This window comes from Portunus trituberculatus, chromosome 42, assembly GCF_017591435.1.
Source record: "Portunus trituberculatus isolate SZX2019 chromosome 42, ASM1759143v1, whole genome shotgun sequence".
NCBI lineage: Eukaryota > Metazoa > Arthropoda > Malacostraca > Decapoda > Portunidae > Portunus > Portunus trituberculatus.
The window spans coordinates 14,510,868-14,534,370 of NC_059296.1; the positions used below are offsets into that span (position 1 = coordinate 14,510,868).

The 23,503-nt window shown below is 45.6% G+C and overlaps 1 protein-coding gene across 1 annotated transcript; it reads left to right on the forward strand.

The window, feature by feature from the left end:
- The first annotated feature begins 3,565 nt into the window (after positions 1 to 3,565).
- On the forward strand, positions 3,566 to 21,634 carry LOC123517372. Its single transcript, XM_045277383.1, has 22 exons — positions 3,566 to 3,736; positions 5,302 to 5,432; positions 5,772 to 5,980; positions 7,429 to 7,591; positions 8,339 to 10,431; positions 10,789 to 11,050; positions 11,204 to 11,347; positions 11,762 to 12,127; positions 12,707 to 12,850; positions 13,490 to 13,633; positions 14,213 to 14,356; positions 15,026 to 15,169; positions 15,848 to 15,991; positions 16,561 to 16,704; positions 17,373 to 17,516; positions 18,195 to 18,338; positions 18,638 to 18,675; positions 18,854 to 18,988; positions 19,220 to 19,651; positions 19,962 to 20,136; positions 20,463 to 20,615; positions 20,824 to 21,634. The coding sequence occupies exons 3-22, from the start codon at positions 5,774 to 5,776 to the stop codon at positions 20,973 to 20,975; spliced, it is 5,472 nt and encodes a 1,823-aa protein (XP_045133318.1). The 5' UTR covers positions 3,566 to 3,736; positions 5,302 to 5,432; positions 5,772 to 5,773; the 3' UTR covers positions 20,976 to 21,634.
- The last annotated feature ends 1,869 nt before the right edge of the window (positions 21,635 to 23,503 follow it).

The following is a 23,503-nucleotide window of genomic DNA, read 5'->3' on the forward strand; positions in this document are numbered from 1 at the left end:
GACATTCACGTCTTTCCGGGAACATGGCAGAGGAAGATTAATGGAGACGACAAAAACGACATCAGTAAAGTGATCACAAATCCCACCAGCCACAAGAGGAGTTTACGAGAGGACTTTATTGCTGGTGTTACCCTAGTGGGAGTCGTGGTCCTAGTATCATAACCCCTTGAGCGTTTGGTAATTAATATTTTGCTCGAAGATGGTTTCGTCATGGGTGATTCTCCAGCACTACAGGGAGGTGACTTGAAACAGATTCATTGGAATGTGCGTGATTGGGAGTCGTTTCGCTTGATGAGGGATGAAATTATAGTGGCAATAGTACTGGAGTGGAACCGAGGAACTATAAAGAATGGAAAGAGTTTTAAAGAAGTAATACTGGTTGTGGAGATTTAGTAGATTTTTTTTTATGTCCTAGCCTATAGCGCCTGCAGAACTTGAATATTGGAAACCTTGTTAAGCTTCCACCCATTAGTGGCGCAGGCAATCTTATTTATAGTGGTACCCATATTAGGGCCCATATCACCATACAAACGCATCTTTGGCGTAACAACCTAGAACCTGGGCATCATGGTGACATGTAGGTAACTTTAAGCTACTCGACAAATGGCAAGGTATTCAAACCTACACGTGGGCATCTGCCCGATCCCACGATCACCACTTTATCCACTATGCTTGATCGATTTATGTTTTTTGTGTATTTTTTTTTTCAGATCTCTCTATTTTAAGCTCTTCAAGAAACAGTATGCTTAGTTATTTTATAGCCAGCCCTCTCTTCATCAGCCTACACACACACAACACAACAGAAGACGAAGGTGACCTACAGAATATTTGGGAAATGTCAAATGTCATACAGATCCTGAGATAAAGGCGAGATAAACTTTACATATCATGGAAGGTAATAACCTGGAGCTTGGGAAAGATTGAAGGGAATTACTACATACGTACAGGCCTCGATCGACCATTAATCTTACTTCCTGATTCCTTTCCCTTCCCTTCCCCTCCCCTCCCATCCCTTCCCTTTCTCTCCATTCCCTTCTCCTTCCTTCTATCCTCTCACATCAGGGTAAAGGGTGAAAAAGTTGCCTCAAAGAAGGCGTGAATAAATAAAGATAACTTGTCAATTTCTTCATGTGTGACTGACTGTGTGGCTCAGATATGTATGTGGATATGTTGGAAAGTAGTAATAGTCGCTGATGGTCAATCACTTTCCTCCACTATGTGGTGATTACTTCATTTCTTTCTTTGCTTCTCCTACTGTAAATAGAATGAAAATTAGAAAAGGAAGATGGGAGTTGGTTCGCCTCCTTTCTCCTCAAGATATATATATATATATATATATATATATATATATATATATATATATATATATATATATATATATATATATATATATATATAGAGAGAGAGAGAGAGAGAGAGAGAGAGAGAGAGAGAATTAACTAGATTTGTCTATTTTTTTTTATTTCTTCCATATGGGCTTTTCACGGGAATTTATGGGCTAAAGGGGATACTTTTAAGGGTACTTCCTATCTCAAAGGCCACCAGCTAGAAACCGTTGCCCTGAGTGAGGAAGCCCAACCTTCACTCAGACCTTGGACAGGATTCGAACTCGTGCGCTAGGATACCCCTCGGATCCTAAAGCGCGCATGGTTCCACTGGACCATGGCGACCCCATTAAATGAAATTAGACTGACAACAGGCGTAAGGCTTGGGAGTTCAAGAAGGAATGATATTTTGTAATGAATGCTTTTCTTCGACGACGACTAGAACATTAACAACAACAACTTCACTGTTCTCCATTTCCTCTTCATCTTTTTCCACTTCCTACTCCTTCTTCTTCTTCTTCTTCTTCTTCTCTTCGAACCTCTTCCTCCTCGTCTAAGTATTACTTCTAGTAACAATAATACAAACTACTATCAAGGTAATAATAATGATCGTGAAAATGATGGTGATGATAATAATAATAATAATGATAATAATAATAATAATAATAATAATAATAATAATAGTAATAATGATAACAATAATAATAATAATAATAATAATAATAATAATAATAATAATAATAATAATAATAACAATAATAATGGTAAAAATAGTAATAATAGAAATAATAATAATAATGAAATAAAATAAAAATAAATAAATAAATAAATAATAATAATAATAATAATAATAATAATAATAATAATAAAATATCAATAACATTATATTCCAAAACTACATCATCACCACCACCATCACAATCATCACCCTCCACCAACCCACCCACACACCCCAACACACACACACACACAGGATATATAATAACTTAAGAAATCAAAAGAACAACAATAACAAATTCCTAATAATCCTTTGCCTATGAACCCAAAGCACCGCCTGAACGAAGCATTAAGTTAAGCAATTTCCGTGGCTTTAGCATCAGCTTCGGAAGGAAAAGCGGTGCGTATCTTGTGGCACGGATATCGTTCACCACTGGTGGGGGAGGGGAGGGGATTTGACGGCAAATGTCACGAGTTGTAATGAGAGAGAGAGAGAGAGAGAGAGAGAGAGAGAGAGAGAGAGAGAGAGAGAGAGAGAGAGAGAGAGAGAGAGAGAGAGAGAGAGAGAGAGAGAGAGAGAGAGAGAGAGAGAGAGAGAGAGAGAGAGAGAGAGAGAGAGAGAGAGAGAGAGTAATGCACAGTACACACCTCTACTATGTATTGCGTTATGCTTATGATATTATAAAGTAAATGATTATTTACTAGATTTATCTATATATACGATATAGCTGCTCGTACCCTCGGCGCTCATCTCTGCCTCACTAGCCTGAAATTAATCAAGGGTTTTCTGGATGATACACCTTATTGCGAGACGTGCGGCTGTGACATGAGGGTTTACCTTTCCCACATTTCCACAGTAACTCGTATATCAACCAACACTAATGGTGGATGAATTGCTCGGTAAGACGGGTCCTGCAGATATATAGCCAGGTAAGTTAATAACTACGTCATGGAAATACCGCATGTACCTGAAATTTGATGAAATTTCGAAGGAAAAATATGGGCAAAACTCTATAATGTTGGAGTTATTTTAGTTGGTGCTAAGGGAAATAACATTATTTTTTTTATATTCTCTTATATTTACGCTTGATGTTCATATATATTCAATGTCATCTTCCGATGTTTATATCGATTAACTTTACTCTGCTAATTTTTTTCTTTCCTCCTACCTCATTTTGTCATTACTTATTTTTTTCTACTATTTATCAACTTTTTTTTTCAATCTACCTAATGTTCTCTTAATTTATTGTAATTTGTTTATATGTACTTGTCTTTCATAGTTCATTTCTTTTTGTTATTATCTGTGAAATCGTCTTCCCTTTTTACTCTGACATTTCCAACTCTCCAAGAGTTTATTGACTCTAGATGGGGTCTTTTACTTTTTCTTGATATGAACGAAATTGCCTTCAGTAAAAGGGTTGTCGCCATGATCTGTCACGTAAGACGAGAACACCATGGTGTGATAAGCCTGGTGGGTATATAATGCCGGTACCCAGAGGAGCTCGCCACTTTGCCGGGTTGTTACTTCCCGGTCCCGCCCTTCGATCAGTCTTGCACAGAGATTTCAGCTTGCTTCATCTTTGCCATCTGGAAATAGAACGACGAGAACCATGGGGGCCCGTACACGGGTTCTGTCCCCTCTGGCCCTCGTCCTGTTAGTGGGCATAGTTTTCTTGCCCAAGGAACCCAAGCTAGTGAGTATCTCGCTTTTCACATATTTGTATTATATTGCATTTTTCGAACCATTTCCAATTACAACAACGCTGGCGCATGAAACTAAAATTGAGGCAAATGCACCCTTAAATCTAGGTGCTTGCCTATGTTTGCCTTTTTATCTTCTAAAATTTTCTTAACCGCTCCATATGAGATAATGTCTGTATAAATCATTATTACTGTACATTGTTTTTGCCCATTTTAATTTATAAATAGTGTTCAATTCTACACGTCGTGGTCTTGAAAGGGCTCCATCATTGCCGTCATCGACAAGGACAAGTTAAATGAATCGTCAACATGACTAGTGCCTCTATGCCTGATTTCTAACTTTGATTCGTATATAGTTTTCTTGGAATACAGGCCTTGCTTCATCAACTGTTCTTTAGCTTTCACACATAATGTACATATCTATTTTCCTCTTCCCTTTTGGTTTATATCACAATTATTTTTTTTTCTCAAATTTTTTTTGTTCAATGTCGATTGTTCTACAGTCTATATCCTCCCGATTATTTTATGGATATTTCTAAAAACAAACCTATCCGATGCTTTGACATTATCTTGTTACAGTTGATTCTCATGTTTCAACCCATTGACAGACGCTGCAAGAACACTACTTACATTTCTAGTTTGGTCGGAACCACAAATAAACACATTATGTTTCCAGGTGCAGAACAAAATCTTCACAGGGTTATGTTTTTGTCTACTAGATGTTTTCCATCCTATCAATATTCATTATGTACTAAGTTATTGTATTTAATAACTAGTAATTACAATAACTGACAATATCATCTTCACTATCAATGAAGTTCTTTCGTTAAACACTGAACAGTGCTACAAGTTCCTTGACATCGTTTCAGATAAAAAAAAAAAAAAAAAAAAAAATCATTGGGTCCTTCCCATTTTCTTCCAAACTCTGTATACTGTGCAAACCAAAATTGCGTCATTCGTAAATCATAGACAGTTCTATTACTTATAATGATACGTTAATTACTTGATCTATCCACGTGTTCTGTAGTTACCTATACTTGGACGAGGTATAATTTAAATAGTTCTGGCAGTGATATATCTCCCCGCCTTACTCCTTCAGGGATAATGACTTTGCTTGTCTCACAACAGATGGGTAATTCCCGCTTGATATTTATATTATCTTATTGCATATTATGTGAAGGAAAAATTTCTCAAATTATAATCTAAATTTCTGATATGATAGTAGAATAATGTTTCTATAACTCGGGCAGGGCTACCTTCAAGGGTGCTGAATTAACTGCTACGTACACTGTTTACATAGTTATTGAAGTTAATGCAAACCATGCTGAATCAAGGCGATTCAGTCACTGATGATCTCGGAAATGTCTCTCCTTTTTATTCACTTGTAGGTTCTCAGTGACTTACCAAATGAAAGTAACAGCAAGCTTCCTAAAATAGCATGTCACGTGAGCATCCTGTCTTGGATGCATTCGTATATATTTCTTTTACTTCCACGTAGAAGCATCGATTCTTGATCCCCGTTTCACAAAAAATGAAAAAAAAACTCGAACAATTTCAGGGACGCCGCTGAATGAATTGTCGAGCCGTGTATGTCACAGTCTGACATGCGGGGAGCCTGACGCTCAGTACCCGCACCCGACCTACTGCGTCCTGTACGTCCACTGCATCGCTGGCGTGCCCTACGTTAAGGTGAGGGACGCGTGGATGCAGGGAAGGGATTATGAGATGCCAGGGGAAAAGTGAAAAAAAAAAGTGACGGGGTTACACTTACCTATGAAATACCATAATTGTGAGATTTGGTGTTATCAAGAGTTTCGTATAGTTTCTCTCGGCTAATTATGTTTAAAACCATTTTCATTTATATATTTTGTGTTCGCATTTTCTCTTACTTTTACAGTAGGCTACTAATATTGCAATATTGTATTCCGCACACACTAACTTCAGTAATTGTGAAAGATAAATAATGTTCAAGAAAAAAAAGAGAGGACAACTGATTCACACGCTTACTTCTTGTCCTACGTATCCCAGAGATGTCCCTCCAATCTGCACTACAACGCGGCTCGGGGTCATGCGACGTCCCAAAGGAGGCCCACTGCGTCCCCTTCAAGAGGTCGTGCGATCTTCAGGTACCTTTCGTTCCCGACGGTCCCACGGATGGACTGGTGACGTGTGACTGCGGGGGTACCTGTACGAAGCCTCATCCTTACCGCTGCGATGCTTACTATCATTGTGACGCTGTGAGTAATTTTTTTCACTATTCCTCCTCCTCCTCCTCTTCCTCCTCTGTCGTAGCAAAAGGTAGGTAAATTTGCAGCTTCACTGATATTATAGCTGGTAGTCCAGCAATGCATAGAAATTATAATAGTTCGTCTGCTTTTAGATTTCTTAGCAGTCTTGTTCATTTACTTCATTGTTTTCCTTTTTCTTTTTACGTTGCATGGCATTTATTTTTTCCAGTTGCCGCATGGTTGGAGAAAAGATGGAGAGAAGTCTTTCTTTCTCTTAGATAATATACTACCTTACTTAAAAAAAAAAAAAAAAAAAAAAAATATATATATATATATATATATATATATATATATATATATATATATATATATATATATATATATATATATATATATATATATATATATATATATATATATATATATGCTGCTGTTTGTTCTCCCTTTCTGTTATCACTCTTGTTTTATAAGGTGTTATCCCTTTCCTCACCTTCCTTAAAATCAATCCTTTACACCTGTGGCTTCAACAACGTGACATTTGTTTTTTAATTAACTGGAGAATGAAGCTGATAAGATTAGTGACACGGAGATGAAGAAAATGTGAAGTGAAGCTTATCTTCACATATCAACGTTTGAGATAGTGAAATATATGTGGCGCAATCACAATCTCTCTCTCTCTCTCTCTCTCTCTCTCTCTCTCTCTCTCTCTCTCATAATACCGTTCCGTTAATATTTTTCACTCCATAAGATAAAAGTCTTGAAGCAGCTTCATGAAACACCTCACAAATCCCTTCCTTCCTTTTCTCTTTCTCTCCTTTATTTCTTTACAGTAAATGTCATATAATCTCCTTCATTCTTCCTCTTTATTTATGGGTACGCTGTACCTTATTACGATATATTGCGCCTTTATTATTTGTACATAGTATTACATTATTCTTTTGTTTTGAGGCATGTGTGTGTGTGTGTGTGTGTGTGTGTGTGTGTGTGTGTGTGTGTGTGTGTGTGTGTGTGTGTGTGTGTGTGTGTGTGTGTGTGTGTGTGTGTGTGTGTGTTGTTTGTTTGTTTGTTTTCTAATTTTCTTACATAGTGCCCCTTATACATACTTTAATATCCAGCCCAGTGATCAGTCATCAGTTACCAGTCAGCAGTCACGCACTGCATTCTTTCTCATTCACTGAGCCTTTTTCAACCTGGTTTTTAAAATCTAAGTTTTTTCAGTCAAAGGTTAAAAAGATAGGAAGGAAAGAAATCTAAAACAGAGTGGTAGATGAAATGAAGTAGATTCAGTAATCAGGTCGTTAGTACTGAGTCATTAGGGAGTTTCAAAAGATTAGACAATTTAAAGGATGAGGATGATAGGTGGAAATAAGGACAAAGGGAGTACTACGTGCAGGACTCGTGGTTTCTTGAAGCTTGTCTAATTTTCTTATGTTCTCATCACTGCAACGTATTAACAGAATGGCGTGGAGCACCTAACGGAGTGTCCTAACGGCCTTATGTATAACGCCCGGGCCGAGCAGTGCGACGCAAAGGAGAACACCCAGTGTCCTCAAGCTCCTCCCTGCTCCTGTGACAACTGCCGCTATCCTGCCGCTGACCAGTGTTCTACTTTCTGGCAGTGTGAGTGTGTGTGTGTGTGTGTGTGTGTGTGTGTGTGTGTGTGTGTGTGTGTGTGTGTGTGTGTGTGTGTGTGTGTGTGTGTTTCACTGTTTGATCTGCTGCAGTCTCTGACGAGACAGCCAGACGTTACCCTACGGAACGAGTTCAGAGCTCATTATTTCCGATCTTCGGATAGGCCTGAGACCAGGCACACACCACACACCGGGACAACAAGGTCACAACTCCTCGATTTACATCCCGTACCTACTCACTGCTAGGTGAACAGGGGCTACACGTGAAAGGAGACACACCCAAATATCTCCACCCGGCCGGGGAATCGAACCCCGGTCCTCTGGCTTGTGAAGCCAGCGCTCTAACCACTGAGCTACCGGGTGTGTGTGTGTGTGTGTGTGTGTGTGTGTGTGTGTGTGTGTGTGTGTGTGTGTGTGTGTGTGTGTGTGTGTGTGTGTGTGTGTGTTTTACAATAACTATATGAAACGAGAGATCAAAATTTTTTTTTACTTGTTTATATATTAATTATTATTTCTTCTATTATTGGTCAGAGTAATGTTATAATTTGGATGATGAAAGCAAAACAAAAATGAAAGAAAAGTGATCATTCTTTCTCTTTATGGACATTTATGACCATGATATAATATCATATAACGCATTCGCTGAAAGTAAATTAACTAAAACTACAATAAAAACATGTACAAAGAACGTTTACATCTACCTCACTGATGCTGGAGATAAATATTTGTTTCACAGGTGAGAATGGCAAGGCTGTGAAACACTATTGTAGCAGCGGACTCCTGTTTAACCGTGATACTTCCCAGTGTGACCTGGCCATTAACGTAGACTGCAGTGAGGGGGCGTGGGAGATTGGTTCTTTTATCGAGACAGCTTGTGTCGACCACCGAAGCGACTGTGATGTCTTCGTGAAGGAGGGAGGATGTACCTGTCAAGGAGACGTGTGTGACTGGCAAACGTTTGTTCTTCACAGTTGCCCAAAGTCGTGTGGCAAATGCAAAGATGGAAAGGCAGTGAGGAAGAGAATATTTTCCTTTACATCGGATGAAAATGTAATTTCCCATAAACACAAGCACCCTGGAAGCAAAGAGTCTGGGAGCAAAGAGTCTGGAAGCAAGGAGTCTGGAAGCAAAGAGTCTGGAAGCAAAGAGTCTGGAAGCAAGGAGTCTGGAAGCAAAGAGTCTGGAAGCAAGGAGTCTGGAAGCAAGGAGTCTGGAAGCAAAGAGTCTGGAAGCAAGGAGTCTGGAAGTAAGGAGTCTGGAAGCAAGGAGTCTGGAAGTAAGGAGTCTGGAAGCAAGGAGTCTGGAAGTAAGGAATCAGGAAGCAAGGAGTCTGGAAGTAAGGAATCAGGAAGCAAGGAGTCTGGAAGTAAGGAGTCTGGAAGTAAGGAGTCTGGAAGTAAGGAGTCAGGAAGTAAGGAGTCAGGAAGTAAGGAGTCAGGAAGTAAGGAGTCAGGAAGCAAAGAAAGCAACGGGAGTGGTGAAGGTAGTGGAGAAAATGGTGGAGGTGACAGTAATGGAGGAAACGGAAATGGTGACAATGGTGGTGATGGAGGACACGGTGGAGATGGAGGCATTCACATTGTTGACGGCTGCGTTATCAACTGCACCAATGCTAAGTACCTGCCACATCCAAGTGATTGCCGCAAATTCATTCAGTGTTCACCATATCAGGAGATACACTGTGCTCCCTATTCTGTATGGGAGCAAAGTGAACTCAGTTGCAACCATGAGACTTTAACGCCCTGTATACCAGGCAATTACCTGACTCCTGAAGGGAAGCCATGTGGTGGCAGTAATGGTGATGGTGGCAATGGTGGAAATGGTGGAGAAGGTGGTGATGGTGGCAACGGTGGTGACGGTGGAAATGGTGGAAGTGGTGGAGACGGTGGCAATGGTGATGGTGGAAACGGTGGAAATGGTGGCAATGGAGGTGAAGGTGGTGGCGATGGTGGAGACGGCAACGGTGGAGACGGTGGCAATGGTGGAGGTGGTGGCAATGGAGGAGGTGGTGGTGATGGGAATGGTGGAGATGGTGGCAATGGAGGTGAAGGTGGTAATGGTGGAGACAGTGGCAATGGTGGTAATGGTGGTGATGGTGGGAACGGAGGCGGCGGCGGGCACGTCATTGACGGCTGTGTCATTAACTGCACCCTTGGCAAGTACCTGCCACATCCTACTGACTGCCGGAAGTTCATCCAGTGCGCGCCCTACGGACCTCAGGAGATGCCCTGTGCGCCCGGCACAATCTGGCAACAAAGCAAGCTGACCTGCAACCATGAAGGCGCCACGCCTTGTGTCACCGGCAACTACCTGACTCCTGAAGGCAAGCCCTGTGGAGGAGACAGTGGTGGTAGTGGTGAGAATGGTGGTGGTGGTTGCAATTGCGATGGTGCTGGTGGTGGAAATAATGGTGGAGACGGTGGCAATGGAGGATGTGGTGGTGACGGTGGAAATGGGAGTGGAGGAGAGGGTGGCAACGGAGGAGGTGGTGGAGATGGTGGTAATGGTGGAGATGGTGGCAATGGCGGTGGTGGTGGCCATGTCATTGACGGCTGTGTCATTAACTGCACCCTTGGCAAGTACCTGCCACATCCTACTGACTGTCGCAAGTTCATCCAGTGCGCGCCCTACGGACCTCAGGAGATGCCCTGTGCTCCCGGCACTATCTGGCAACAAAGCAAGCTGACCTGCAACCATGAAGGCGCCACGCCTTGTGTCACTGGTAACTATCTGACTCCTGAAGGGAAGCCATGTGGTGGAGACAGCGGTGGTGATGGTGGAAATGGTAATGGTGGAAATGGTAATGGTGGAGATGGTGGTAATGGTGGAGATGGTGGCAATGGAGGAGGTGGTGGTGATGGTGGAAATGGTAATGGTGGAGATGGTGGCAATGGAGGAAGCGGTGGTGACGGTGGAAATGGTAATGGTGGAGATGGTGGTAATGGAGGTGGTGGTGGCGAGGGCGGAAACGGTAATGGTGGAGATGGTGGCAATGGAGGAAGCGGTGGTGACGGTGGAAATGGTAATGGTGGAGATGGTGGTAATGGAGGTGGTGGTGGCGATGGCGGAAACGGTAATGGTGGAGATGATGGAAGTGAAGGCAATGGTGGAGATGGAGAAGGTAAATGTCAGGATGAAGTATATGACTGCATCTTTTGGGCTGCAAATAATGATTGTGTTTGCAAGCCTACAGATGGTGACTGTTCATGGCAATCTTATGTAGCTGCTGCATGTCCTAAAAGCTGTGGTTCCTGTATCACCAATGGAGGAAATAACACATATGAAGTATGCAAAGACAAGGCTGTTGACTGCAAGTATTGGGCTGCAAATAAGGACTGTGTTTGCAAGCCGACTGACGGAGACTGCTCCTGGCAGAAATACGTTGCAGAGAACTGCCCAAAGAGTTGTGGGAAGTGCAACAATGACAATGGAGGCAATGGTGATGGTGGTAATGATGGAGATGGTGGAAATGGTGGAGATGGTGGCAATGGTGGAGATGGTGGTAATGGTGGAGATAGTGGCAATGGCGGTGGTGGTGGCCATGTCATTGACGGCTGTGTCATTAACTGCACCCTTGGCAAGTACCTGCCACATCCTACAGACTGCCGCAAGTTCATCCAGTGCGCGCCCTACGGACCTCAGGAGATGCCCTGTGCTCCCGGCACTATCTGGCAACAAAGCAAGCTGACCTGCAACCATGAAGGCGCCACGCCTTGTGTCACTGGCAACTACCTGACTCCTGAAGGCAAGCCCTGTGGTGGAGACAGTGGTGGTGATGGTGGAAATGGTAATGGTGGAGATGGTGGCAATGGAGGTGGTGGTGGTGATGGAGGAAATGGTAATGGAGACGGTGGTAATGGTGGAGATGGTGGCAATGGCGGAGGTGGTGGTGATGGTGGAAATGGTAATGGTGGAGATGGTGGCAATGGAGGAGGTGGTGGTGACGGTGGCAATGGAGGAGGTGGTGGTGAAGGTGGCAATGGAGGAAATGGTGGAGATGATGGAAATGGAAGTGAAGGTGGTAATGGTGGAGATGGCAATGGTGGAGGTAGTGGCAATGGTGGAGATGGTGGAGATGGTGGGAATGGTGGTGATGGTGGAGGTGGTGGCGCAGATCAAGTATGTAAAGACAAGGTTTTTGACTGCAAGTATTGGGCAGCAAATAAGGACTGTGTCTGCAAGCCGACTGACGGAGACTGCTCCTGGCAGAAATACGTTGCAGAGAACTGCCCAAAGAGCTGTGGGAAGTGCAACAACGACAATGGAGATGGTGGCAATGGCGGTAATGGTGGAGATGGTGGCAATGGCGGAGGTGGTGGCCATGTCATTGACGGCTGTGTCATTAACTGCACCCTTGGCAAGTACCTGCCACATCCTACTGACTGCCGGAAGTTCATCCAGTGCGCGCCCTACGGACCTCAGGAGATGCCCTGTGCTCCCGGCACTATCTGGCAACAAAGCAAGCTGACCTGCAACCATGAAGGCGCCACGCTTTGTGTCACCGGGAACTACCTGACTCCTGAAGGCAAGCCCTGTGGTGGAGACAGTGGTGGTGATGGTGGAAATGGTAATGGTGGAGATGGTGGCAATGGAGGAGGTGGTGGTGATGGTGGAAATGGTAATGGTGGAGATGGTGGCAATGGAGGAGGTGGTGGAGATGGTGGCAATGGTAATGGAGACGGTGGTAATGGTGGAGATGGTAGCAATGGAGGAGGTGGTGGTGATGGTGGAAATGGTAATGGTGGAGATGGTGGGAATGCTGGTGATGGTGGAGGTGGTGATAATGGAGGTGGTGGCGGAGATCAAGTATGCAAAGACAAGGCTGTTGATTGCAAGTATTGGGCTGCAAATAAGGACTGTGTTTGCAAGCCGACTGACGGAGACTGCTCCTGGCAGAAATACGTTGCAGAGAACTGCCCAAAGAGTTGTGGGAAGTGCAACAATGACAATGGAGGCAATGGTGATGGTGGTAATGGTGGAGATGGTGGAAATGGTGGAGATGGTGGCAATGGTGGAGATGGTGGCAATGGCGGTGGTGGTGGCCATGTCATTGACGGCTGTGTCATTAACTGCACCCTTGGCAAGTACCTGCCACATCCTACAGACTGCCGGAAGTTCATCCAGTGCGCGCCCTACGGACCTCAGGAGATGCCCTGTGCTCCCGGCACTATCTGGGAACAAAGCAAGCTGACCTGCAACCATGAAGGCGCCACGCCTTGTGTCACCGGCAACTACCTGACTCCTGAAGGCAAGCCCTGTGGTGGAGACAGTGGTGGTGATGGTGGAAATGGTAATGGTGGAGATGGTGGCAATGGAGGAGGTGGTGGTGATGGTGGAAATGGTAATGGTGGAGATGGTGGTAATGGAGGAGGTGGTGGAGATGGTGGCAATGGAGGAGGTGGTGGTGACGGTGGCAATGGAGGAGGTGGTGGTGAAGGTGGCAATGGAGGAAATGGTGGAGATGGTGGAAATGGAGGTGAAGGTGGTAATGGTGGAGATGGCAATGGTGGAGGTAGTGGCAATGGTGGAGATGGTGGGAATGGTGGTGATGGTGGAGGTGGTGATAATGGAGGTGGTGGCGGAGATCAAGTATGCAAAGACAAGGCTGTTGATTGCAAGTATTGGGCTGCAAATAAGGACTGTGTTTGCAAGCCGACTGACGGAGACTGTTCCTGGCAGAAATACGTTGCAGAGAACTGCCCAAAGAGTTGTGGGAAGTGCAACAATGACAATGGAGGCAATGGTGATGGTGGTAATGGTGGAGATGGTGGAAATGGTGGAGATGGTGGCAATGGTGGAGATGGTGGCAATGGCGGTGGTGGTGGCCATGTCATTGACGGCTGTGTCATTAACTGCACCCTTGGCAAGTACCTGCCACATCCTACAGACTGCCGGAAGTTCATCCAGTGCGCGCCCTACGGACCTCAGGAGATGCCCTGTGCTCCTGGCACTATCTGGCAACAAAGCAAGCTGACCTGCAACCATGAAGGCGCCACGCTTTGTGTCACCGGGAACTACCTGACTCCTGAAGGCAAGCCCTGTGGTGGAGACAGTGGTGGTGATGGTGGAAATGGTAATGGTGGAGATGGTGGCAATGGAGGAGGTGGTGGTGATGGTGGAAATGGTAATGGTGGAGATGGTGGCAATGGAGGAGGTGGTGGAGATGGTGGCAATGGTAATGGAGACGGTGGTAATGGTGGAGATGGTGGCAATGGAGGAGGTGGTGGTGATGGTGGAAATGGTAATGGTGGAGATGGTGGGAATGCTGGTGATGGTGGAGGTGGTGATAATGGAGGTGGTGGCGGAGATCAAGTATGCAAAGACAAGGCTGTTGATTGCAAGTATTGGGCTGCAAATAAGGACTGTGTTTGCAAGCCGACTGACGGAGACTGCTCCTGGCAGAAATACGTTGCAGAGAACTGCCCAAAGAGTTGTGGGAAGTGCAACAATGACAATGGAGGCAATGGTGATGGTGGTAATGGTGGAGATGGTGGAAATGGTGGAGATGGTGGCAATGGTGGAGATGGTGGCAATGGCGGTGGTGGTGGCCATGTCATTGACGGCTGTGTCATTAACTGCACCCTTGGCAAGTACCTGCCACATCCTACAGACTGCCGGAAGTTCATCCAGTGCGCGCCCTACGGACCTCAGGAGATGCCCTGTGCTCCCGGCACTATCTGGGAACAAAGCAAGCTGACCTGCAACCATGAAGGCGCCACGCCTTGTGTCACCGGCAACTACCTGACTCCTGAAGGCAAGCCCTGTGGTGGAGACAGTGGTGGTGATGGTGGAAATGGTAATGGTGGAGATGGTGGCAATGGAGGAGGTGGTGGTGATGGTGGAAATGGTAATGGTGGAGATGGTGGTAATGGAGGAGGTGGTGGAGATGGTGGCAATGGTAATGGAGACGGTGGTAATGGTGGAGATGGTGGCAATGGAGGAGGTGGTGGTGATGGTGGAAATGGTAATGGTGGAGATGGTGGCAATGGTAATGGAGACGGTGGTAATGGTGGAGATGGTGGCAATGGAGGAGGTGGTGGTGATGGTGGAAATGGTAATGGTGGAGATGGTGGGAATGCTGGTGATGGTGGAGGTGGTGATAATGGAGGTGGTGGCGGAGATCAAGTATGCAAAGACAAGGCTGTTGATTGCAAGTATTGGGCTGCAAATAAGGACTGTGTTTGCAAGCCGACTGACGGAGACTGTTCCTGGCAGAAATACGTTGCAGAGAACTGCCCAAAGAGTTGTGGGAAGTGCAACAATGACAATGGAGGCAATGGTGATGGTGGTAATGGTGGAGATGGTGGAAATGGTGGAGATGGTGGCAATGGTGGAGATGGTGGCAATGGCGGTGGTGGTGGCCATGTCATTGACGGCTGTGTCATTAACTGCACCCTTGGCAAGTACCTGCCACATCCTACAGACTGCCGGAAGTTCATCCAGTGCGCGCCCTACGGACCTCAGGAGATGCCCTGTGCTCCCGGCACTATCTGGCAACAAAGCAAGCTGACCTGCAACCATGAAGGCGCCACGCCTTGTGTCACTGGCAACTACCTGACTCCTGAAGGCAAGCCCTGTGGTGGAGACAGTGGTGGTGATGGTGGAAATGGTAATGGTGGAGATGGTGGCAATGGAGGAGGTGGTGGTGATGGTGGCAATGGTAATGGAGACGGTGGTAATGGTGGAGATGGTGGCAATGGAGGAGGTGGTGGTGATGGTGGAAATGGTAATGGTGGAGATGGTGGCAATGGAGGAGGTGGTGGTGACGGTGGCAATGGAGGAGGTGGTGGTGAAGGTGGCAATGGAGGAAATGGTGGAGATGGTGGAAATGGAGGTGAAGGTGGTAATGGTGGAGATGGCAATGGTGGAGGTAGTGGCAATGGTGGAGATGGTGGGAATGGTGGTGATGGTGGAGGTGGTGATAATGGAGGTGGTGGCGGAGATCAAGTATGCAAAGACAAGGCTGTTGACTGCAAGTATTGGGCTGCAAATAAGGACTGTGTATGCAAGCCGACTGACGGAGACTGTTCCTGGCAGAAATACGTTGCAGAGAACTGCCCAAAGAGTTGTGGGAAGTGCAACAATGACAATGGAGGCAATGGTGATGGTGGTAATGGTGGAGATGGTGGAAATGGTGGAGATGGTGGCAATGGTGGAGATGGTGGCAATGGCGGTGGTGGTGGCCATGTCATTGACGGCTGTGTCATTAACTGCACCCTTGGCAAGTACCTGCCACATCCTACAGACTGCCGGAAGTTCATCCAGTGCGCGCCCTACGGACCTCAGGAGATGCCCTGTGCTCCTGGCACTATCTGGCAACAAAGCAAGCTGACCTGCAACCATGAAGGCGCCACGCTTTGTGTCACCGGGAACTACCTGACTCCTGAAGGCAAGCCCTGTGGTGGAGACAGTGGTGGTGATGGTGGAAATGGTAATGGTGGAGATGGTGGCAATGGAGGAGGTGGGTGGTGGAAATGGTAATGGTGGAGATGGTGGCAATGGATGGTGGAGATGGTGGCAATGGTAATGGAGACGGTGGTAATGGTGGAGATGGTGGCAATGGAGGAGGTGGTGGTGATGGTGGAAATGGTAATGGTGGAGATGGTGGGAATGCTGGTGATGGTGGAGGTGGTGATAATGGAGGTGGTGGCGGAGATCAAGTATGCAAAGACAAGGCTGTTGATTGCAAGTATTGGGCTGCAAATAAGGACTGTGTTTGCAAGCCGACTGACGGAGACTGCTCCTGGCAGAAATACGTTGCAGAGAACTGCCCAAAGAGTTGTGGGAAGTGCAACAATGACAATGGAGGCAATGGTGATGGTGGTAATGGTGGAGATGGTGGAAATGGTGGAGATGGTGGCAATGGTGGAGATGGTGGCAATGGCGGTGGTGGTGGCCATGTCATTGACGGCTGTGTCATTAACTGCACCCTTGGCAAGTACCTGCCACATCCTACAGACTGCCGGAAGTTCATCCAGTGCGCGCCCTACGGACCTCAGGAGATGCCCTGTGCTCCCGGCACTATCTGGGAACAAAGCAAGCTGACCTGCAACCATGAAGGCGCCACGCCTTGTGTCACCGGCAACTACCTGACTCCTGAAGGCAAGCCCTGTGGTGGAGACAGTGGTGGTGATGGTGGAAATGGTAATGGTGGAGATGGTGGCAATGGAGGAGGTGGTGGTGATGGTGGAAATGGTAATGGTGGAGATGGTGGTAATGGAGGAGGTGGTGGAGATGGTGGCAATGGTAATGGAGACGGTGGTAATGGTGGAGATGGTGGCAATGGAGGAGGTGGTGGTGATGGTGGAAATGGTAATGGTGGAGATGGTGGCAATGGTAATGGAGACGGTGGTAATGGTGGAGATGGTGGCAATGGAGGAGGTGGTGGTGATGGTGGAAATGGTAATGGTGGAGATGGTGGGAATGCTGGTGATGGTGGAGGTGGTGATAATGGAGGTGGTGGCGGAGATCAAGTATGCAAAGACAAGGCTGTTGATTGCAAGTATTGGGCTGCAAATAAGGACTGTGTTTGCAAGCCGACTGACGGAGACTGCTCCTGGCAGAAATACGTTGCAGAGAACTGCCCAAAGAGTTGTGGGAAGTGCAACAATGACAATGGAGGCAATGGTGATGGTGGTAATGGTGGAGATGGTGGAAATGGTGAGATGGTGGCAATGGTGGAGATGGTGGCAATGGCGGTGGTGGTGGCCATGTCATTGACGGCTGTGTCATTAACTGCACCCTTGGCAAGTACCTGCCACATCCTACAGACTGCCGGAAGTTCATCCAGTGCGCGCCCTACGGACCTCAGGAGATGCCCTGTGCTCCCGGCACTATCTGGCAACAAAGCAAGCTGACCTGCAACCATGAAGGCGCCACGCCTTGTGTCACTGGCAACTACCTGACTCCTGAAGGCAAGCCCTGTGGTGGAGACAGTGGTGGTGATGGTGGAAATGGTAATGGTGGAGATGGTGGCAATGGAGGAGGTGGTGGTGATGGTGGCAATGGTAATGGAGACGGTGGTAATGGTGGAGATGGTGGCAATGGAGGAGGTGGTGGTGATGGTGGAAATGGTAATGGTGGAGATGGTGGCAATGGAGGAGGTGGTGGTGACGGTGGCAATGGAGGAGGTGGTGGTGAAGGTGGCAATGGAGGAAATGGTGGAGATGGTGGAAATGGAGGTGAAGGTGGTAATGGTGGAGATGGCAATGGTGGAGGTAGTGGCAATGGTGGAGATGGTGGGAATGGTGGTGATGGTGGAGGTGGTGATAATGGAGGTGGTGGCGGAGATCAAGTATGTAAAGACAAGGCTGTTGACTGCAAGTATTGGGCTGCAAATAAGGACTGTGTCTGCAAGCCGACTGACGGAGACTGCTCCTGGCAGAAATACGTTGCAGAGAACTGCCCAAAGAGTTGTGGGAAGTGCAACAATGACAATGGAGGCAATGGTGATGGTGGTAATGGTGGAGATGGTGGGAATGGTGGAGATGGTGGCAATGGTGGAGATGGTGGCAATGGCGGTGGTGGTGGCCATGTCATTGACGGCTGTGTCATTAACTGCACCCTTGGCAAGTACCTGCCACATCCTACAGACTGCCGGAAGTTCATCCAGTGCGCGCCCTACGGACCTCAGGAGATGCCCTGTGCTCCCGGCACTATCTGGCAACAAAGCAAGCTGACCTGCAACCATGAAGGCGCCACGCCTTGTGTCACCGGCAACTACCTGACTCCTGAAGGCAAGCCCTGTGGTGGAGACAGTGGTGGTGATGGTGGAAATGGTAATGGTGGAGATGGTGGCAATGGAGGAGGTGGTGGTGATGGTGGAAATGGAGATGAAGGTGGTAATGGTGGAGATGGCAATGGTGGAGGTAGTGGCAATGGTGGAGATGGTGGGAATGGTGGTGATGGTGGAGGTGGTGATAATGGAGGTGGTGGCGGAGATCAAGTATGCAAAGACAAGGCTGTTGACTGCAAGTATTGGGCTGCAAATAAGGACTGTGTTTGCAAGCCGACTGACGGAGACTGCTCCTGGCAGAAATACGTTGCAGAGAACTGCCCAAAGAGTTGTGGGAAGTGCAACAATGACAATGGAGGCAATGGTGATGGTGGTAATGGTGGAGATGGTGGCAATGGTGGTAATGGTGGAGATGGTGGTAATGGTGGAGATAGTGGTAATGGCGGAGATGGTGGCAATGGCGGTGGTGGTGGCCATGTCATTGACGGCTGTATCATTAATTGTACCCTTGGCAAGTACCTGCCACATCCTACTGACTGCCGCAAGTTCATCCAGTGCGCGCCCTACGGACCTCAGGAGATGCCCTGTGCTCCCGGCACTGTCTGGCAACAAAGCAAGCTGACCTGCAACCATGAAGGCGCCACGCCTTGTGTCACTGGCAACTACCTGACTCCTGAAGGCAAACCGTGTGGAGGAGGCAGTGGTGGTGATGGTGGAGATGGAGGAAGCGGTGGTGATGGTGGAAATGGGAATGGTGGAGATGGTGGCAATGGAGGAAACGGTGGTGACAGTGGAAATGGTAATGGTGGAGATGGTAGCAATGGAGGAAGTGGTGGTGACGGTGGAGATGGTGGTAATGGTGGAGATGGTGAGAATGGAGGAAGCGGTGGTGACAGTGGAAATGGTAATGGTGGAGATGGTGGTAATGGAGGAGGTGGTGGTGATGGTGGAGAGGGTGGTGATGGCGGAGATGGTGGTAATGATGGAAGCGGAGGTGGTGGAGAGAACTGTGAATTGTCATGCCCAGAAAGACAAGGGATCTTCCCGCATCCACAAGACTGCAGTAAATGGATTCGGTGTCTGAATGGAGCACCGTATGTTAAGAGATGTCCCTTCCACCTTCACTTCAATCCCGTACTGCGGGTGTGTGACTGGCCTCATAATGCGAAGTGCATCGCTACCAGTGATTCAGAGTGTTTCGTTCCTGAGCCCATTGTACCTACAGAGCCACCCAATCTGAAGCCCGATATATGTGACTGTGAATGCTGTGTTAGGCCTCATCCTGAAGACTGTACTTCCTACTATTACTGCGAGGTTTGTGGACTTTCTCTACCAAAATATTCTGTTGAAGATGGCAATTCCTCTATTATCTTATAAGTGATCAAAGTTGAATTTTCTTTGACATCTAAAGTTTCTCTTGTCACTCTTTCTATAAAAGATATATCTTAAACAATTAAATATGAATATTTTTTTTACTCATAAAAGTTTGCTCTAGCTGTTTATTTGTAATTTGATAAACTGAATTTTCCTTACTAAAATTTGTGAAGAGATTAGCAAAAATCACACCTTTAGCTTTTGTTTAAGCCTAATTATTGATGTGACCTTCAATATTCTGACATGCCAGCCTGGAGCCAACGCTGAGTTCCACACCTGCTCTGAGGGGTTAGTGTTCGACCCACAGCTAAGCCAGTGTGTGATCCAGGATCAGTATCCACAGTGCCAACCAGAGAAGCCCCCAACTTGTGACCCCACGTGTGAATGTCTCTATCCTGCAGAGGCTTGCACCGAGTACTATAAGTGTAAGTTCTATTTAAGAAGAAGTGTACCTACATACTTGGTTCACAGTAGAAAAAAATCCAAGTGTGAATCTTGGATTTGGAGGAGAGAGTTTTGGCTCGTTTTCTTTCAATTTACTTGATTACTTTGCAAAACATACGTTTGTATGCTTTAAGTTATGTCCTCTTAGGCTAGTGTAAGTGAAAAGACAAAATCTCTGCTCTTCTGTAATTGTGTTCTTGACAAAATACGAGGTAGGTTTACACCGCATCCTTAGGTAAAGGTAAAAGGCAAGAACTGATTAGTTGATTAGCAAATCTATATGTAAATATACTGATGCATTCCTCAGGTAATGGAGACGGCATCCCAGTCAAACACGAGTGTCTCGGTGGACTCTACTTCAACGATGAAAAACACTCTTGTGATCTGCCAGAGAATGTGTCTTGTGAGCAGCGCCGCAAGAAAAGTTTTGACTTCGGAGAGCCACAAAAGTATATCAATCGTAAGTAAAAACTTCTATTTGTTGAGTTTTGAGTTAATCATCAACAATCAAATTCACAGTTCGTGGTATAACATTAATTTTTAAGAGTTGGAACCACTGAAGAACTGAAGCAAAGTAAGAAAGCAAATGTGATGACCATTTTCCTTACTCATTCCAGCCTAACTACAAATACTTATTATGTCTTAGCTAAAAACAGTTTCATTCTCAGCTGATGACTGCAAGAACCTTCAAGGAGTCTTTGCCAAGAGAGATGACCCTTCAGCTTACTACTTGTGCAGCAAGGGCATCGCTTTCGTTCTGAAATGCCCTGATGGCGGCGTATTCAGCTCGTCTGCTGGCAAGTGTATCTTGAGAAAATAATCAGAGCTGAAGGTATACTGTAGGTATACATGAACACGCATCATACACATAAACATTGATGCATTACATGTATTACTGGTGTCACTGGATCTTTTGAACACTCGGCAAGTGAGATAAAGGTTGTTTCGGTGGAGATAGCAAGAATGAGAAAGCTAATAGACACACTCCACTGAGTTGGGGATAGAAAATAAATATTCCATCACCCAAACCACATGTGTTGAAAGAAAGAAAGGAAAATAGTTGATCACCATCATCATTCGCTACGTACGTCAAGGTTATATAATTTTTGTCACCTTTATCTAACAAGGAGTACACGAAGTGATGGATTGAGTTTTATGTCTCTCTCTCTCTCTCTCTCTCTCTCTCTCTCTCTCTCTCTCTCTCTCTCTCTCTTCTTGTATGTATTCTGACTTTTCTTTCAACTTTAAAACAGCTGCAGTCATTACTTCCTGGTAAACTCTTCATCTTGACAATGTGCAGTGAAGATAGAACATGTATATAGTAAAGGACAAACATTTCTGTGGATGTCATATTGTTTTTTACTTTGGAATGATAAAGGTACGTTTGTTCTTAGTTAAGCATCTATATGGAAAGCCTTGCAATCTATTGAACTTGAATTCCTGTTTTGGTATACTTATAAAAAAAAAAAGAAAAATGGATGTTGGGTTTTTTCTCTTCCTTTTATACGCATTCAAGACTTGAAGTAATAAAAAAAAATCGTTGTTTCATAGTAAAATATCAATTAAGGCAGGTTCACACATATCAATATGCGACTGAAATTGCAAGTCACTAGATGTATCGACTGAACCCTTCTAGTCGGGACACGTTCACACATAGCGACTAGAAGTATCGATTGGTTGGCGGGAAGTGAATGTAAACAAACAGATACCCAACCAGATGTCTTCCTCCGGGAAGATGTCGAAGCGGTGATTTACTCTTAAAAAGACTATGCACAACTGCGATCAAATTCAATCACCACAAGTATTCATTTCTCACCTCCAAGAACACTATGCATACAGGGAAGCAGTTCTTTGAGAGTGGCAGCTATCTCAACCTCAATTTACGTAAGTTTTTTTTTTTCTGTAGAATTAATTTTTGGGATCCCATATGTGGTCTTTTTCCCTCACCAGATATCCTCTTTTTCCCTCACCAAATATCCTCTTTTTCCCTCACCAAGTATCCTCTTTTCCCTCCCCAAATATCCTCTTTTTCCCTCACCAGATATCCTCTTTTTTCCTCACCAAATATCCTCTTTTTCCCTCACCAAATATCCTCTTTTTCCCTCACCAGATATCCTCTTTTTCCCTCACCAAGTATCCTCTTTTCCCTCACCAACTATCCTCTTTTCCCTCACCAGATATTCTCTTTTTCCCTCACCAAATATCCTCTTTTCCCTCACCAGATATCCTCTTTTTCCCTCACCAATATCCTCTTTTTCCGTCACCAGATATCCTCTTTTTCCCTCACCAAATATCCTCTTTTTCCCTCACCAAGTATCCTCTTTTCCCTCACCAGATATCCTCTTTTTCCCTCACCAAATATCCTCTTTTCCCTCATCATCTCCAACATCTCTACATCAGCTGGACACAACATTTTCAAACTTTTCTCCTTCACGTCACAACGCAAAAGAGGTCTCAAATGGGCTGAAGAAGACCAACTTATCGGTCTTGTTTGCGACTGGTTTTTCAAGTCTACAACTCACAATTTCAGTCGAATTTGACAAGTGTGAACCATGCCTTTACATTATCAAACATTTTCATACTGACATGCATTACTGGTCCCTATAGGTGATGGTTAGTATGAGAGAGAGAGAGAGAGAGAGAGAGAGAGAGAGAGAGAGAGAGAGAGAGAGAGAGAGAGAGAGAGAGAGAGAGAGAGAGAGAGAGAGAGAGAGAGAGAGAGAGAGAGAGACGGGGAGAGGGAGGGGGGTTCAATGTTTTAGAAGGGTGAATCTCTTTAAAGGTAAGTGAAACCAACAACAAACTTTCCCACTTAAGATCCGATACTCTCTCTCTCTCTCTCTCTCTCTCTCTCTCTCTCTCTCTCTCTCTCTCTCTCTCTCTCTCTCTCTCTCTCTTTCGTTTTTCCCTCTCTTTCTCTCCCTCACATCTCTTTTCTTAACAATTGCTAATTCCTCCTTCATTAAGCATTTTCATTTCCTGTCTTTTTCCATATCCTTCCCTTCCCTTCCCTTCCCTTCCTTTCCCTTTCCTTCCCTTTTTACGCACTCCCTCGCTCGCCTTCCCTCTTTGTGAATCGCTCAAGAGTTTAACAGGTTTCGAATACAACTATTTTTTTCTTATCCTCAGTTTGTCCCGCCAAGAAAATACTGTGAGTAATCAAGCATAATTTGTAGCACGTGAGGGATTGCCATTAAAGTGTCTGGAAGTGTCCATTATGTCGTTATGTCGGTTTTTCACATCTTTTACAGGGAAGATTTACAAAGGTGCTCTACTAATGCGAAATTCAGCATCATCATATTTTTCTTCTTTCTTCTTTCCTTTTTTCTTCTTTTCTTCTTCTTTTCC

What these genes read in the sequence shown, in the direction of transcription:
- LOC123517372 (XM_045277383.1), top strand. Translation starts at nt 5,774, where the DNA reads ATGTCCCTCCAATCTGCACTACAACGCGGCTCGGGGTCATGCGACGTC. An exon ending in GAACTACCTGACTCCTGAAG is followed by an intron (nt 15,992 to 16,560) that starts GCAAGCCCTGTG and finishes CACATCCTACAG; the next exon opens with ACTGCCGGAAGTTCATCCAG. An exon ending in GCCACAAAAGTATATCAATC is followed by an intron (nt 20,616 to 20,823) that starts GTAAGTAAAAAC and finishes TTTCATTCTCAG; the next exon opens with CTGATGACTGCAAGAACCTT.